Below are 18,642 nucleotides of genomic sequence, written 5' to 3'. Positions count from 1 at the left end.
GAACAAAGCATACCTGTAAGTACCAATCAAACCAGAAGAATTTCCTTACAGAAACAAGCTCAGAATTCCGAACCTGAGTAAAATACCCTGTTGAAGTCTGACTTATACTGAGCACATTGAACAATACAGAGATCAAGTTTTATTTCTTGGTCAGTAAACACTTCCATGAAAATAACGGAACCCATTAAGTGCCATTTTATATAATTAATGTCAGTATTCACAACAAAGTACAATGTAGTTCATACAGAAGGTACCTGATTAAATTCCCAACTGTATAAGCTTTCTAAGAATAAAAGCTATTTCAGCATTTTCTTCAAACCAGTAAAAAGTACTAATCCTGTTATAGATACTCAGTTATTTTCCTCAACAATAGTAAACTAAAAAATATGTTTCTATGCCATGGTGGCACATTACTCCCAATGTGCTACAATCTTCATATGTAAATATGCTGATGTATTAAAACACAGGCTTAACTAAAACATTTAAAATAAAAGCCAGCTTCTCTATCATCCTCAGCAAACTAACACAGGAACAGAAAACCAAACACTGCATATTCTCACTCATAAGTGGGAGGTGAACAATGAGAACACATGGACACAGGGAAGGGAACATCACACACGGGGGCCTGTGTGGGGCAGGCAGCAAGGGGAGGGAGAGCATCAGGACAAATAGCTAATGAATGCGGGGCTTAATACCTAGGTAATGGGTTGATAGGTGCAGCAAACCACCTTGGCACACGTTTACCTATGTAACAAACCTCCACGTTCTGCACATACATCCTGGAACTTAAAGTAAAAGAAAAAAGCAAAAAAGCCAGCTTCTGGGAAAGTGGAATAGATGTATTTTTCCCAATTCCTCCAGCTAAGCACAACTAAAAACCCTAGAAATTAAATGTATATTTTTTAAAATAGAAAACTTTCAAAGGAGGAGAGAAGACAGACTAGCTAGTGACTCAGGACCTGAGGAAAAACATGGTAAGAAGTTCCCTGGGTTCCTTTTTTCATCTCATGTATCCCAGACTTGGAGCTGAAGATTCCAGCAATGCAGAAATGCCAACAGGTACAGAACGACAGTAACAAAAACCTGCAGAAGGCTGCTGTCTCTAGCCAGAGGACCTGAAAAGGGCAGACTTGCAAACAGAAAACTTTTTTTTTTTTTTTTGAGACGGAGTTTCGCTCTCGTTGCCCAGGCTGGAGTGCAATGGTGCAATCTCGGCTCACCGCAACCTCCGCTTCCTGGGTTCAAGTGATTCTCCCACCTTAGTCTCTGCAGTAGCTGGGATTACAGGCATGTGCCACCATGCCCAGCTAATTTTGTATTTTCAGTAGAGACAGGGTTTCTCTGTGTTGGTCAGGCTGGTCTCGAACTCCCAACCTCAGGTCCTTCAATGGATAAATGGTTAAACAAAGTGCAGTAAATCCACACCATGGAAACCATTCAACAGTAAACGAGGAATTATTGATACAATATGGATAAATCTCCAGAGAATTCGAATGAGGGGGGAAAAAGCCCATGCTGCCAGCTGTGGTAGCATGTGTCTGAAGTCCCAGCTACTCAGGAGGCTGAAGCAGAAGGATCACTCAAGGCCAACAGTTCAAGGCTGCAATGTCCTATGACTGCACCTGTGAACAGGTGTGCAACATAGTGAGATTGTCTCAAAAAAAAAAAAAAAAAAAAAAGCCAATCCCAAAAGTTTATACATTGTATGATTCTATTTATGTAACATTCTTACAATGACAAAATTCTAGAAGTAACTAGATTAGCTAAGGAAGGGATAGGAACAACAGGGAAGTAGGTGTGGCTATAAGGGCAACATGAGGGGTCCTTGTTGGGATGAAATTATTCTGTATCTTGACTGCACCCACATCAATAACTTCATTGTGACAAGGTACTATGGTTTTTCAAGGCGTTATAGTCTGCAAGATGTTGGGGGAAACTGGGTAAAGCATTCTCACGATGGTAATTTACAAAGCTACTAAAAGTAGAGGAATTAGAGCCTATTTTCTATTAGGCAGTTTTGTCTGCAGTGCCCTGTACTCTTTTCAGTCCTCCCGCCCAGCCTACAAACCCTCTACAAATAACACTCACACCGACACAGCCTCTTACTTCTGCCCACTCTTACTTTCTCTTTAGGATCAGGATTTAAATATCTATCGTCTGCTCTAAAAAAAGCTTCTCTTTCACTCCTTGCCTTCACCATCCTGGTTTGGAGTAAATACTCCTTTTCGGTACTCCAATTATCCTATGTACATTCTATCACTTTGGTATCATATTGTCTTTTAATAATCTGTTCCTATATGTGTCTCCCATGCAATGCTATAAACTTGTTAAGAACACAAACTACCATCAGCTTCGTTTCTGCACCCTCAGGACACAGCTCAGTGCCTGATATAGGAGATAATAAATATTTGGTATAATACAAGTAAGTCTGCTGGTAAGAATACTACACAGTTACTATTGTTTATATTCTTCCCTATTCCAAAAATGTCCAGTTCTGGTAGTTTTGCTAAGGCCCAGGGCTGTCTAGAATACCCCACCCTCAATGGCTGAGAAGTAAAAGCAGTTCTGTAATTCACTTGTGCCCACAGTCTAACATATAAGGAATGGCTGGACAGCTGGAACAACCGTATTCTCACCTGCCGTCTCTGATGAGCTCTTCAGCTGACTCAATCAGCTTATTAAGTTTCTTTACTTGTTTATAGTGTGCAAAACACCTTTTATGGTCCTGGTCAAGTTTAAGACATTCCCGAACTTCACTGTTCATGTATTTAAAAAAAGGAAAATACTCCATGTCAAAACAATCAATGAGTAGTTTTCCACGCTAAATACAGAAATCACAGTAAAAGTATTTTTTGTTTGCAACAATTAAACAAAAACATACTGAGACTTATAATTTACTATACACATTTATATATGGCATTGTACTATGCATACATTTGTTAATTCAAATTAAAATGACTTACTAGCATTATATAGTAAACATTCAATTTTGTTTCTAGAAATATAAGAGCCTTCCTGTTTATTTTAATAAGCAGCTTCATGAAAACAAACTGTGGAATTAAAGTAACATGGGAATAACACAAAACATATAAATGGATATACAATATAAAAATAGCCTTAACCACCATCATCTTATTAATTTAATATTAAAATGTTAAAACAAGATGAGGTTATCTTACTGCCAACAATTAAAGAAGATCAGACGTGTGTCAGTAGGACTGACCTGAGGGACAGTTCGTGGTCTCCTAGCTGGTAGTACAGTGTGCTTATTTTATAGAACGCCTCAGTATTATCATTCTTCAACTTTGATGCAGCTTTTAAGTCACTTATAGCTTTCCTAGGTTCTCCTTCTTTTATAAAACATTCAGCTCGAAGTTCCCGTAGCTCTGCATCCCAAACACAAACCTTGAGGAACAAAAGAACTAGACTTTAAGGAAGAAAATATTATGCACATTCATTGTTGCATTCCACGTATTTTTTATCTACGTATTTATCAACATAAAACATTCTCAATTAATGTGATGACTTATAGACTGCAAATATTATTTTAAAATCTGATACAATTTAAATGTGACAAAACTGATGTGACAAAATAGTTTCTCCAAAAATGTTGTAAATGAATTCTAATGGGGGAAGGGATATATATAATAACAAGGCCCTTTTCTTACCTCCTTCGATTATATAATTCTAAGACACTGAAAATAAGAAAACATAGCATTTACTATTGGAGGGTTGTTCCTAGTGAAGCATATTTGAAGAGAATATTCTGTTATCAGATTTTTATACTTAATCAACAATTCTAATTTGTAGTCAAAAAATAAAATCTAGGTTCTAAATTGGCAAACTACTTTTTTCTGCTAATAACCACATTAAATTCTTAGCTGGGCACAGTGGCTCATGCCTATAATTCCAGACCAGCTTAGGCAGCATAGCAAGATCTCATCTCCACAAAAAATTTAAAATTATTAACTGGGTGCAGTGGAACACACCGGTGGTCCCAGCTACTCAGGAGGCTGAGGTGGGAGGATCACTTGAGCCCAGGAGGTTGAGGTTACAGTGAGCTATAATCGTACCACTGCACTCCACTCTAGGTAACAGAGAGAGAGACCAAGTCTCTAAACAAAAAAATGTTTTAAGAAATTATCGGCCGGGCGCGGTGGCTCAAGCCTGTAATCCCAGCACTTTGGGAGGCCGAGACGGGCGGATCACGAGGTCAGGAGATTGAGACCATCCTGGCTAACACAATGAAACCCCGTCTCCACTAAAAATACAAAAAAATTAGCCGGGCGTGGTGGCGGCGCCTGTAGTCCCAGCTACTCGGGAGGCTGAGGCAGGAGAATGGCGGGAACCCGGGAGGCGGAGCTTGCAGTGAGCCGAGATCGCGCCACTGCACTCCAGCTTGGGCGACAGAGCGAGACTCCGCCTCAAAAAAAAAAAAAAAAAAAAAAAAAAAGAAATTATCTTCTGTAAACTGTCACCTCCTTAAAAGTAAATCCTCATATCAAGAAAAAAATAAAAAAGAAAGAAAGAGAAGAGAAGAGAAGAGAAGAGAAGAGAAGAGAAGAGAAGAGAAGAGAAGAGAAAAGAAAAGAAAAGAAAAGAAAAGAAAAGAAAAGAAAAGAAAAAAATACCGTGAGAAAGCAGGAGGTTGAGGCTTCACCATCCCTATTCCCAAAAAGTTCATAAGGGTTTAGTAAACACAATAGTATTCTTCAAATCATAAACCCAAGAGCTCATCAATAAGGCTGGTGGAAGTATCTTTGCATATTTCTTAGAGCTGTTCTAAACTCGTATTGACTTTTCACATATACGAAAATATCAAAATCAACATTATACATAAATATCATGGACAATGAGCTAAGTCAAAATGGTCTATGGGAAGGTAAAAATGTAAACTATATTTCCTTAAAGCATAAACAAAATAACCCAGTAAAACATGAATTCTACTAGACCATATCACAATATCTTCTGTAAAATTATCAACAAGATGTCCATTCTACATATAAGTTTAAAGCCAAAATTAAATGAAACTGTCTATCAAAATACTGTGAAAATCTTAAATAAATGTGAATTACGACTGCTTCCATTTGAATATTTCAGTAGACTTCCTTCGGAAATCAGTTGTCATTAAATCCTTCAGAGGCAAGGAAACCTAGACTTAGATTTCCCTAGCTAGAACTCTCTGGATTCTATCAACCATTATTATTATTCTTTTTTTTTTTTTTTTGGCATGATCTCGGCTCACTGCAACCTCCGCTTCTCAGCGCCTCAGCTGGGATCACAGGCATGCATGAACCACCACACCATTTTTTTTTTTTCTTTTTAAGACACAGGGTTTTGCCATGTTGGCCAAGCTGGTCTCAAACTCCTGGCCTCAAGTGATCCACCCACCTCGACCTCCCAAAGTGCTGGGATTACAGGCATAAGCCACCGTACTCAGTCAATTATTAATATTTTTAGAGGCAGGGTCCCATTCTCTTGCCCAGGCTGGGGGACAGTGGAGCGATCACAGCTCACTGCAGCCACGAATTCCTGGGCTCAAGTGATCCTCCAGCCTCAGCTCCCAAGTAGCTAGGACTACAGGTACATACTATCAACTCTTTATCTGCCTTATTTTCTAGAAATTTTTCTCTAAACATTCCTCTTTCCTCCCGAACATCATTTTTCCTTTTATTCCAACCATCTCTTTCATCTTTTATCCCATTATCTAACCCCTAGTTTTCTTCCCAAAAAAATACAAAATCAACTAAAATAGCAAAGCAAGCAATATATAAACATATTTAACTCTCATGCTACAGCACATTCAGTACATTTACTGAAAACTTCAGTCCAAATTTTGTTTTATATAAACATTATTTTATACTTAAGAGTTAAAAGCCCAAGGACCAACCTGATTTTCTCCTGTCTAGGTTTTTGTGATATGTGACATGTCAAAGTATATAAATGTGCCTTACAGTAAGTGTTAGGCTGGTCAACTGCAGTATCTAAGAGACTTACCTCTAAAATCTTATCAAGGAAGGCTATAGCAGCAGCATAATCTCCACTTTCAAAAGCATCAAGTGCTTGCGAACGCAAACGCTGCATTTCATCAGATTTTATAAGTTGAGACTGCGCTTCCTTTTCTTCATTTTCACTTGGATTAGATTTGAGCTATACGGAAAATAAAAAATTAAGCAGAGTTTTTAATCTCTTAAGTCTGATACCTATAATATACACAAGGGTCAACCATTCCAAATACTTAAGTTCATTGGGTAAAAAGGTAAAGAGATACTGGAAAAACTGGCTTGTCTGATGACTGGATGCAGCAGGGAAGGCCCCTGATTTCTACCGATATGGTCCACGAGCATGAACAACAGATCTAGACTCAGAAGACCTGGGTCCCGCTAACTTACCGGGAAGCAAATACATGTAGGCATGTGAAAGGACAGAGAAGAACAGAGGAAGGAAAGCACGTTTCTCACCTTCTTACATATAGCTGCAGAGTATATAAATATGCCTTACAATTTATTCTGAAGAATAAATTAACCTGAGTTTTATTTATTTTGCCTTCTAGTTATAGTTCCTATTTTTTTAAGTATAAAATAACCAAAATAATGAAACACATAGGGAAACTGAAAGAAGAGACCAGCTTTTTTAGAGGCTATAAGATTTTTAAAAAGATCTGATACCAAAAGGGTTAAAGTATAAGAAAGAATTTAGAAGGAAATAAGAGTAATACCTTACTAAAAGGTGCATGATGTGGTTTTAAGAGATCTGCACACTGCCTCTTTTTAAAATAACTTTATAATGACATCATTTATATAACATAAAATTGCTCATTTCGAATGTACAATTCTTTGATTTTTTAAAAATAAATTTACCAAGCTGTGCAACCATCAGCACAGTGTTAGATCATTTCCATCACCCCAGTAAGATCCCTTGTTTTTACTTACAGTTCACCCCACTCCCAATCCCAGCCCTATGCACACGGACTCAACAATTTCTTCCTCCAGACAAAAAAATAATGTCTCAGAAAACCAGATAGCTACACTTTTTAAACCTGAGGGGAGGTTAAGATTGTAGTTTACATGTACCAATTTCTGAAATCTTAGTATTCTTATTAAGATGGAAACTATAACTGAAGGGCTCCAATTTTGGATGAGGTACAGACAAAGGAAAGTTAATTCTAGAAATCTGCCTCCTCAATGAGTCAATCACACTCCTCCTCCTTTCAGTGGATTAATTTTTAAAGGATATTCCCACTACCAACCTGGTGGGAGAGAACACTCCAAATGAGAAACTTTATCAATATTATTTATTGGCAAGGGTTTTATACTTGTCCATTTTGTGTTTTAGGATATATTAGCGATGACATTTTGTCTGTTTTAACCCTTGACTTTTGAAGGACAGGACTTGAAGTATTCATAGGTAACTAGGAATTGGTAACCTCCACTCACTCTGGGGGAGGGGTTCCCCAAATGATTGCATCATCCAGTTTAAGGGTGTTGTTTGCAGCCAGACATGCTTGTCTCTGTTTTATCATCCTTTGGGTGGTCTTGAATACTTCGGATAAAAGCCATCAGAGAGAGTATGAATGTGTGTGCACTGTCACTTTGCTCTGGGTAAAAGTTTATTGATTAACTTGTTTCCTATGAGTACACTCCTGACTCTTTTCAATAGAATGTATCAAACACTGACGGCCTCTTCAGGATCGAATTTGTACCTTTTTTCCTCTGAAACATTGGAGTCTAATTTCCTCCACATAATTTTTCTTGTTGGAAGGTGAGAGGAGAGGCCCTAAATCTCGGGACAGAGGCTGGAGGGCTCAGGTAATGGGAACAGGAAAGAGGGAGTGAGCTCAGGCCATCGAGGCCTCTGTGAGGCCGGAAGAGAGGTGGAGAAGAGGGAGAGAGGATTCTTCCAAGGAGGTAAGAAAGGAGTTGGAGAAACAAAGGGTTTCCTTAGAAGCCTGAGAGTTTCAAAGAGAGTCAAGTGAGATGAAGTTTGGGTTTGGGGGGATTTTTTAATTCTTTTTTTGAGACAGAGTCTCGCTCTGTCACCCAGGCTGGAGTGCAGCGGTGTAATCTCGGGTCACTGCAACCTCCGTCTCCCGGGTTCAAGCAATTCTCCTGCCTCAGCCTCCTGAGTAGCTGGGACTACAGGCGCCTGCCGCCTCGCCCAGCTAGTTTTTGTATTTTTAGTAGAAATGGGGTTTCACCATATTGGCCAGGCTGGTCTTGAACTCCTGACCTTGTTATCCGCCTGCCTCGGCCTCCCAAAGTGCTGGGATTACAGGCGTGAGCCACTAAGTCCAGCCAATTTTTTTATTCTTTAAAGAGACAGGGGACAGAGTCTTTCTCTGTCTCTCAGGCTGGAGTGTAGTGGCATGTTCTTAGCTCACTGCAATCTCCAGCTCCTCAGTTCAAGCAATCCTCGAGTCCCAGCTCCCAAGTAGCTGCAACTACAGGTGCACACCACTACAGCCAGCTAATTTTTTTATTATTTTTTTGTAGAGACAGGGTCATCTCACTACGTTGCCCAGGTTGTTCTCCAACTCCTGGCCTCAGATGATCCTCCTGTCTCAGCCTTCCAAAGCACTGGGATTACACATGTGAGCCACTGTGCCCGTCTGAGACGAAGATTTTTATTATTACCACGAGGCTGTTGACTCCTCTCAATTACCTCCTCGTTTTCTCTACACCTGCGTGTAGAGAATGGTCCTTGCTGACAATTCCCTCATTCCTCCCTTTTTCACGTTTCTTGACATCCTTTGTCTTCCTTAGGGCTTTCACATTTCTGACTCTTTCAGCCAAATCCTTCCTATGACAATATTTTATATTTTTTACTTCTCACTATGTATCCTGGTCACTCAGCTTCTAGAAAAATAACCCAGAATAGCTATGGGCTGGGGGCTTATTCAAAGAGATGAGGAGCCTTCTGTATGACTGCACCTCTACCTCTGGCACCTCAAATAAAAACACCGGGTTGGCAGTTGTGGTAAGCAGCCTTCTAAGACGGCCCCCAGTGATCCTCGCCTCCTGGTATTCATGCCTTTCTGGAGCATGAGGCGGACCTGGTAACTCCTTTTAACAAACAGAATAACCCAGCTAAGTTTGTCTGTTTTCAGTAGAGACACGTTCTTACTATGTTGCCCTCCTGGACTCATGTGATCCTCCCGTGTTGGCCTCCCAATGTGCTGGTATTACAGGCATGAGCCACTGCACTCAGCCACAGCCACAACTTTTTTTTTTTTTTTTTTTTTTTTGAGATGGAGGCTCACTCTGTCGCCCAGGCTGGAGTACAGTGGTGCAATCTCAGTTCACTGCAACCTCCACCTTCCGGGTGCAAGTGATTCTCCTGCCTCGGCCTCCCAAGTAGCTGGGATTACAGGTGCACGCCACCATGCTTGGCTAATTTTTGTATTTTTGTAGAGATGGGGTTTCACTATGTTGACCAGGCTGGCCTTGAATTCCTGACCTGAAGTGATCCACCCACCTTGGCCTCCCAAAGTGCTGGAATTACAGGTGTGAGCCACCACACCCAGCCCACGCCCGGCCTTTTTTTTACACTTAAATCTCTGATGCATTTTGAATTTATCTTAATATAAGGTAAGAGAGGTATGAACCTAGGTCTGTTGTTTTTCAGTATAAAAGTTTGTTAAAAAACAGAGTATGACCACAGTGATAAGCTGTCACGTCCTTGATTAGGTCACAAAAAACTGACTTCCATTGTGCTAGCACTCCCTCTCACCTTCTCACTTGCTGGCTATGATAAAGGAAGCTGCCATGTTGTGAGATATGAGAGGCCCATGTGAGAAACAACCAAGGCAAGACTTTGGCCAACAGTCTAACACCTCAAGAGGAACTAAATACTGCCAACTGAGTAAGTTTAGGGGCAGATCCTTTACTGGCCAAGCCCTCAAATACTATTGTAGCCCTATCTCACACCTTCACTGTAGCCCATGACCCTGTAGTTAGTAGCAGACCCTGCTACACCATGCCCAGATTCCTGACCCCATAAACTGTGAAATCACATAAATGTGTGTTACTTCAAGCTGCTAACATTGGATAATTTCTTATCTAGCAGCAGATAACCAATACAGTAGGAACACAGTGTGGAAATTTTACCATTTCTCAGTGACTGGGCTGTGAATATTTCCAAACAGATATTGCTTTAAAATAAAGTCTAGATGAATTTATTAAACCCCAATCCTGGCAACCACTAATTAGCTATGTCTTTTCTGCATTTTCTTTACCAATAAAAGAGGGATAATAATACCAACACCCTGTAGGGCAGTGACTGAGAGATTAAGAAGATACTCTACGTAACACATAGCAAGTACTCTGAAAAGTGCTAACACACACTTTAGAAAGATGCTCCATTTATTTCCCATGGTATTAGATATTAGCCCACTTAAACTGGGTCCCCTCTATTAACGCTACAGTGATTAAGGTCCTAGAATAATAGAACCTTTGACTTCTCTGAAGTCGAAATAAAATCAGACTTTGGCATAAAATATATTCAATGAATTGCTTATTCCTCAAGAAATTAATATTTCTAATTCTATTTAATGTTTTGGGGTAAGTAGCAAAAATTTAAATTTTCATTTGATATTATTTGATAGCATATAGAAAAATATGTAACACTTGAGGTATATGCAACATTACATTCTGCAGTGAATTCTAGAATTTGCCCTCACATACTCTTTCTGCACATATGTTTCTTGTTAAAAGAACTATACAAAAATAACACTAATTTGAATGTCCAAAAAAAAGAAAAAGAAAAAGAAAAAAACATAAAGAACTAATGTTTTTGGAAACAACAGTATACAAGTCAGGCGGTGAGTGACTGAATTAAAGTGTTCTAACATCCTTGTGTTTTGATTACCTTGTTAAGCATGCATATTAAAATTCCTGAGGTAATGACTATGAGAAAAAGACACAGCGTGTATAACCATATGGAAAGAAAAGACTAAGGAAGAATCAGCTAAATCCATTGAGGGTGGGGAGAAAGCAGGAGGGAAGAAGAAGGAGGGTGGATGGATGGAAAAGAAATAGTTGAATAGCACTTTGGGAGGCCGAGGTGGGTGGATCAGAAGGTCAGGAGATCGAGACCATCCTGGCTCACATGGTGAAACTCTGTCTCTACTAAAAATACAAAAACATTAGCTGGGCATGGTGGCAGGCGCCTGTAGTCCCAGCTACTTGGGAGGCTGAGGCCGGAGAATGGTGTGAACCTGGGAGGCAGAACTTGCTGTGAGTGGAGATCGCGCCACTGCACTCCAGCCTGGGCGACAGAGCGAGAGTCCGTCTCAAAAAATAAGAAGAAGAAGAAAAAAGGAAATAGTTGGATAACTAGAACCCAATAGAAATATACACAAAGAACCTCAAAGAGCCTTTCTCACACTAACAGGTTAGCAAAATTCACACTATCTGTTCACATGAAGTGTTGAAGAGGTTGCATACCTAGAACTCCCCTATACTGCTAGTAGGAATATAAATTCACATAACCACTTAACAGGACAGGACAAATTTATCTGCCAGGCTAAAAATATCCATAACCTTAAAGTAGCAACCACTTTCTGAGGCAGATAACACTGTAGCAGTGATTCTCAAAGTGTGACCTAGGAATCCCTGGGATTCCTTAATGCCCTTTCAGGGGTCTGTGAGAACAAAAGCATCTACGGATAAAAGATAAAGAACCCATTCAAAGGACAAGATAAACCAATGCATTTTATGATAACAGAGAGTGTTATAAGTTCATTAATAAGGATTCAGAGTCCATATGCAACTAACCTATATAATCGCAAGTGGAGTTTTGTGGAACATCAAAGAAGAATACTCGTAATTAAAAAGAATACAAAAATATTCTTTTTCTAACTGCCTATCTGTGAGGCCATAGTATCTTCAATATACTTCAACAAAAGCATAAATCACAACAGATTGAATACAGAAGCAGATATGAGAATTGTTATCTTCAATTAAGACAGATATTAATAAAATTTGCAAATATGTGAAACAAACACTACTCAATACTAAAATTTGGCTTTTGTAAACAGTTACTTTTACACAAAAAATATTAACATGTAGTAACTTTTCATTAAGTTATTTTAATTTCTCAAATTTATTTCTAATATAGTAAATACTGAAAAATAAAGCTCTTTGGCAACCTCAATATTTAACACTATAATGAGATCCTAAGGCCAATCCCAAGAACCACCATCCTAGACACACCCTGCACAAGGAAAACGGACATAGAGGATGAGCTCAAATAGTTGTTTAATATATAACTAAAGAAGCAGGAAAATGTAGGAATATAGCTAATTGATGTGGTTGGCTGTGTCCCCACCCAAATCTTATCTTGAATTGTAGCTCTCATAATTCCCATGTGTCATGGGAGGGACCCAGTGGGAGGCAACTGAATCACAGGGGTGGGTCCCTCCCCTGCTGTTCTCATGATAGTGAGTAAGTTTCATGAGATCTGATAGTTTTATAACGGGCAGTTCACCTGCACACACTCTCTTGCCTGCTGCCATTTAAGAAGTCCCTTTGCTCTTCCTTCACCTTCCACCATGATTGTAAGGCCTCCCCAGCCATGTGAGATTGTGAGTCTATTAAACCTCTTTCCTTTATAAATCATCCAGTCTTGGGTATGTCTTTATTAGCAGCATGAGAACAGATTAATACAGCTAATGTCTCCTAATTGTAACACACAAAACAGAGACCTTCAAAAACTCCAAAAGACTCTTGTGCCATTTGTAGTTTTTAATCAAACCACTCTGTTTTCTCAAGTCCCATCTCCTCCAAGCTTTCTGGAGTAATCACCTTTCCTCTAAATATTTAAATCACTTTAAGAAACCCTTCAAAACAGAGGTATCCTAAGAAATCATCTTGCCCAATTAACTCTCACATTGTATAAGTGAAAATCCTGAGTCTCACAGACAGTAAACAACTTGCCCAGCATCACACAGTTAATCAAGAGAAAAACTGAAGTGCGTCTCCTGACTATGTGGTTCCCAATCTTGTCTTGCTACCTAGAAAGCTCATAAGTCAACTTCTCACAAGTTTCTCTGTATTGTTAATCTTGCACATATATGTTTAGGACTTATTTCCAGAAACTAAAGTGTAAACTGCTAAAAAGCAGAATATATGTCTTTTTCCTTCTTTTAAATTAGAGACAGGGTCTCCTTCTGTCACTCTGGCTGGAGTGCAGTAGCATGATCAGAGCTAACTGTAACCTCAGAGACTTCGGTTCAAGTGATCCTCTTGCCTCCACCTCCCAAGTAGCTAGGACTACAGGTGTGTGTCACCATACCCAGTTAACTATTTTATTTTCTGTAGAGACATGGCCTCACTATGTTGCCTAGGTTAGTCTCAAGCTGCAATCCTCCCACCTTGGCCTCCCAAAGTGCTGGGATTACAGGTGTGAGCCTCCTCACCTAGCCCCAGAATATATGTCCTAAGTCTATTTTGCATACCTAGAGATGCTTCCTTGCTTTTCTTTTTCAGTTAGTACTAAGAATACTACCCATGAACTCGGTTTCACTATTTCCAGTTTACAGACAAATTGAGTAATTGGGCCAGGTGTGGGGGCTCACGCCTATAATCCCAGCACTTTGGGAGGCTGAGGTGGGTGGATCACTGGAGGCCAGGAGTTTGAGACCAGCCTGGCCAACATGGAGAAACACCATTTCTACTAAAAAATACAAACATTAGCTGGGAGTGGTGGTGCAGGCCTATAATTCCAGCTACTCAGGAGGCTGAGGCAGGAGAACTGCTTGAACCCAGGAGGCAGAGGTTGCAGTAAGCAGAGATCACACCACTGCATTGCAGCCTGGGCAACAGACCAAAACTCCACCTCAAAAAAAAAAAAATTGTATTATTATATAACTTGCTGTAAGTCTTGCTTAAACTCAAACTAAGGTCTCTATCTCTAAAGCCCATGCTACAGATGATGGAGATCAATCATGATAGCAGAAAACACTTATTGAGAGCTTTCTATGCTCCAGGCACTACTCTAAGCTAAACCTAAAACCTTAAAGGGCAGATCGGATTATCTCCATTTTATACAGGAGGAAACCGTGGGCCTTTTTGTTTTGTTTTGTTTTACTTTGTTTTGAGACAGGGTCTCCCACTGTCACCAGGCTGGAGTGCAGCCATTTATTGAAGAGATTGATGGCGGAGGGGGAAAAATAGGTTGAAGATGGGAAACAGAATTCCACATTGTGCCTGTTACTGAGCTGCCATTTAGGTGTTTGATTGGAGACATCTAAATGTCAACTAGGCAAACCGACTGCCTGATACTGGATATGTACATAAGAGAGCTTTGGAAACAGCTATCTGAGTCACAGCATAACGCGCCATCTTTAAAACCCACAGTTTCGGCTGGGCGCGGTGGCTCAAGCCTGTAATCCCCATGAGGCCGAGGTGGGCGGATGACAACGTCAGGAGATCGAGACCATCCTGGCCAACAAGGTGAAACCCTGGCTCTACTAAAAATACCAAAGAAAAAAAAAAAAAAAAGCTGGGCGTGGTGGTGCACGCCTGTAGTCCTAGCTACTCGGGAGGCTGAGGCATGAGAATCCCTTGAACCTGGGAGGCAGAGGTTGCAGTGAACCTTTAGTGTTCAACCCACTGCTACCCCTCCCCCATCAATCTCTTCAATAAATGGCTCTACTTTATTATTTAAGCCATATATCCTAACAGTCATAGTAGATCCCTCTTTTCCTGATATGATAGAGTCTTACTCCATTTTACTGTTGGCATCTTTTAATCCTCATCCCTTCCTCTTTCCCTTTGGCCCACATCTCAGCAAGGTGGTAAGAAAACACATTTGAATCTCTCTCAAAGAGGGATGAATCTGAAAATGGATGGAGTCTTACCCATCAGCCAGTCAGCATGATCACACATACACAAGAATGATCTAGCACACTTCATTTGTGTTACGGGCATTTTTGGTACTTACTACACATACTGAGTTTAAATTCCACTTAAAATCTTCAAGAAATTAATGTATGCAGGAAGGCAATGAATAGAGCAGTATGATGTAACAAAAATGCATACCTAAGTCTCAAATAGTTCTTTCCATAAGCATAAATTTAACATATTAAGTTATAAGATGGCATTATTTAATTGGCAGCATTTATTCTTCTAGTAGCACATAAATTCTTACAATTGATAGCTCCTTACAGTTGGTGAATTACAGTATGTGATCCAGTATTAAATCTGAATCAATAAAAACCAGAACAGTTATCTGGGTCACAGCATAAAGCACTATCTTTAAATTATAACCAAACTGACTTTATGACTTTAAAGTACTATTCTCCTTTATTCTTGGTTCATAATACTTTGAGTATTCTTTTAAAACTTTGGTTCTTTTTTTTTTTTTTTTTTTTTTTTGGCGATGGAGTCTGACTCTGTCACCCAGGCTGGAGTGCAATAATGCAATCTTGGCTCACTGCAACCTCTGCCTCCTGGGTTCAAGCAATTCTCCTGCCTCAGCCTCCTGAGTAGCTGGAATTACAGGCATGTGCCACCACGCCCAGCTAATTTTTGTGTTTTTAGTGGAGACAAGGTTTCGCCATGTTGGCCAGGCTGGTCTCAAACTCCTGACCTCAGGTGATCTGCCCACCTTGGCATCCCAAAGTGCTGGGATTACAGACATAAGCCACCTTGCCCAGCCAAAACTTTGGTTATTCTGAGTTAGTTATCCTGAAACAATATAATGGTCCTTTATGCATTAAATAATTAAAGATGAAAAAAAAATGATGACAGTTATTTTGATATATAATAGATTTATGTTAGTTTGAATTGTTTACAACTGATACAGATCCACAGACCAACAATGGAGAGTTTATCAAATGTCTTACCAAAGGTTTATACTTGATTTAAAAATTAAATTGCAACTGGCACCATTATTTACCTAATACATGCTTTCTCACAATCAAAATGCAAGTTTCTAGCTTTGTCAAAATAAAAAATATAGTTATGTGAAATGACTATTTAAATGGATCATTGCTTTTTTGTATTTGGATCTCATGGAACACTGCCTAAATTGAAATATTATCCACGTAAGCCCAAAGCATGAATAGCAAAGATACAGTAAACAATGAAGACCAAGAATAAATGAGTTTAAACTGCATTTAGGAAAGTATGTTGGATTTGAGATAAAAGGGAAGAATTCACAGATTACAAATTATTAAACAAAACAAGTTAGTGAGAATCAGGAAGTTTTTATAGAAATAAGACAGTCATATTTCCTCTACCTGTCCCTCTTCCCTAAATGATTTCTCTCTGGGACTATCTCAGGGAATAGCATGGACAATCTGAACGATCCAGAAACCTGGATATCATGATTCCTTTTTTTGTCACCCCAGTCAGTGCATCTCCCTGGAGCCGACCTCCTAAATTCCTACCCCACCTACATTAGCCTACTCTTTGACCACTGTAAGGTTACACTTGGATTACTTATTTACTGCAACAGTCTCATTTAGCAGACTCTCTGCTTCTCCCCTTGTCGTCTTCCAATCCATTCTTCAGAGCAATCAGTCGATCATGCTAAGAAAAAAAACTGTTCATAATATTTCCAACATAAACGTTCAATGGCCATAAAGAGCCAACTCCTGGCACTATATAATGTCCTCCTTACAATCAACACCCTCCACTTGCCTGTCAATATTCTCATACTCCAGCCTACTGGACATTTCCTAAATGATAGGTACGTGCTTGCCTCCCATTCTTACACAGGCTCTCACCGTTGCCCTGCGTCCTCCTACCCACCTTGCTTACACTGATGCATCCTTTTAAAATTCAGATTTCAAGCAAGTAACCTCCTTTAGGAATGCCCTTCTTGAATCCAGACCCCTCCTCCCCCAATCACAGTTAAGTTAGGTGACCCTTCCACATGTTCCCAGAGGACTCAATCACGTACTTATCATATATCATATTTGCCTGATTAATTCTTACTCTAGTATCTTGGAAGGCAGAGACTAGCTTCCTCGCAAAGAACATACACTCAAATGCTCACTGAACTAACAAATGACTGTATGCACTGATTAAGAGTCACTGACAGCTCAAAGACAAATCAAATGATCTAAGATCCAATTTAAGACTAAGACAGCAATTATGAACCTGAGGAGATACTTTTATGCAGACAGCCCTCGCCCCAGCTGAGTAATCGGTATACAGTACGGGCGCGGTGGCTCAAGCCTGTAATCCCAGCACTTTGGGAGGCCGAGACGGGCGGATCACGAGGTCAGGAGATCGAGACCATCCTGGCTAACTTGGTGAAACCCCGTCTCTACTAAAAATACAAAAAAAAAAAAAACAAACAAACAAGAATGAGCTTCTCACTGGAGCCCAGAAAGAAAGAACGCCTATTCAAACTTCTGTTCTATTACATAAAATGTAGCTAAACATATCTACCTGGTTGTATCCAGCACTACGTTAGTAAGATGAAATGCTTAGTACATTTTATAGGCTGGTAAGTGATCATTACACAAAAAGCTCATTTAACCAAGAACATATAAAATAATCAAACTATTATATATCATTTATACTCACAAATCTTCAAAAATTAAAGTATAAAAATTCTGTAATTGGTAAATATGAAATAGTCATAACATAAATTTCATCTTTTCAAACTAGACTCAAAAATCATCCATTATATGGTATCAACAATAAAGATAGGAATTTGTCATCTATTCAACTTCTACACTTCACAATGAGGAAAATGAGGTCCTTAGAAGGCAAGAACTTTCTTTTTTTTTTTTTTTTAAATTTATTTATTATTATTATACTTTAAGTTGCAGGGTACATGTGCATAACGTGCAGGTTTGTTACATATGTATACTTGTGCCATGTTGGTGTGCTGCACCCATCAACTCGTCATTTACATCAGGTATAACTCCCAATGCAATCCCTCCCCCCTCCCCCCTCCCCATGATAGGCCCCGGTGTGTGATGTTCCCAGAAGGCAAGAACTTTCAAGGCCACTTACACAAAATGTATAAAGTAAACATTTTACACTTTTTTTGAGAAGGCAATAAAGTCGCACGGTATAATTTTCCTCCAGAAGATAATCCATATTATCAGTTTCTTGCATATCTTTCCAGGGGTATTTTATCCACATTCAAGCAAATATGTATGTTCTTACTTTTATGCAGATGGTAGCAACTATTCTATTCCACACTTTGTAAAACTGTCCATACAGTTGAGACCTGTGCCCATATTCCACAGAAGTAGTCTTCAAAGGATGCATATGGACAAGTACTAATTATAACAGAGGGGAGAACAGCACAGTGCTTCAGAGTGCAGGCCCTGGAATCTAAAACCTACTTGCCAACTACTGGTGTAGCCTTGAACAAGTTACTAAACTGCTCTAAGCCTCAATTTCCTCTGCTATAAACTGAGACTATGAATACAGCAGTCCTCTGCCCCTAGAGGTAGAATAATCCATGCAAACCACTCAGCAACACACCCAGTATATTGTGAGTGCTGCAGAAACCATGGCTGAAGTACAAAGTCCAATCTAAAACTCAAGGTTTCTACCTCTTGTTCCAAAGCTTTTCTTTTTTCTTCAAAGTGTATTGAATACAACTTTACAAGAGTGTCAACCATTCTCCAAAGAGTTTATTGAACTGAGTTTATTCTGGGGGGTGCAGGGG

The 18,642-nt window shown here is 39.5% G+C and overlaps 1 protein-coding gene across 3 annotated transcripts in view; it reads right to left on the bottom strand.

Moving 5' to 3' along the window:
- DNAJC3 (DnaJ heat shock protein family (Hsp40) member C3) overlaps nt 1–18,642 on the bottom strand; it is a 108,148-nt gene that overhangs the window by 29,822 nt on the left and 59,684 nt on the right. For all 3 annotated transcript variants that reach the window (XM_074021287.1, XM_005586110.4, XM_074021288.1), the window contains 3 exons: nt 5,998–6,150; nt 3,224–3,405; nt 2,637–2,756 (listed from right to left, as the gene is read on the bottom strand). In XM_074021287.1, coding sequence (XP_073877388.1) covers nt 2,637–2,756; nt 3,224–3,405; nt 5,998–6,150 — 455 coding nt within the window. The remainder of the gene's footprint in view (nt 1–2,636; nt 2,757–3,223; nt 3,406–5,997; nt 6,151–18,642) is intronic.

Source organism: Macaca fascicularis, chromosome 17 (genome assembly GCF_037993035.2).
Source record: "Macaca fascicularis isolate 582-1 chromosome 17, T2T-MFA8v1.1".
Classification (NCBI taxonomy): domain Eukaryota; kingdom Metazoa; phylum Chordata; class Mammalia; order Primates; family Cercopithecidae; genus Macaca; species Macaca fascicularis.
Note: the sequence above shows the minus strand (reverse complement) of the source record. Positions and strands in the feature narration are given on the sequence as shown.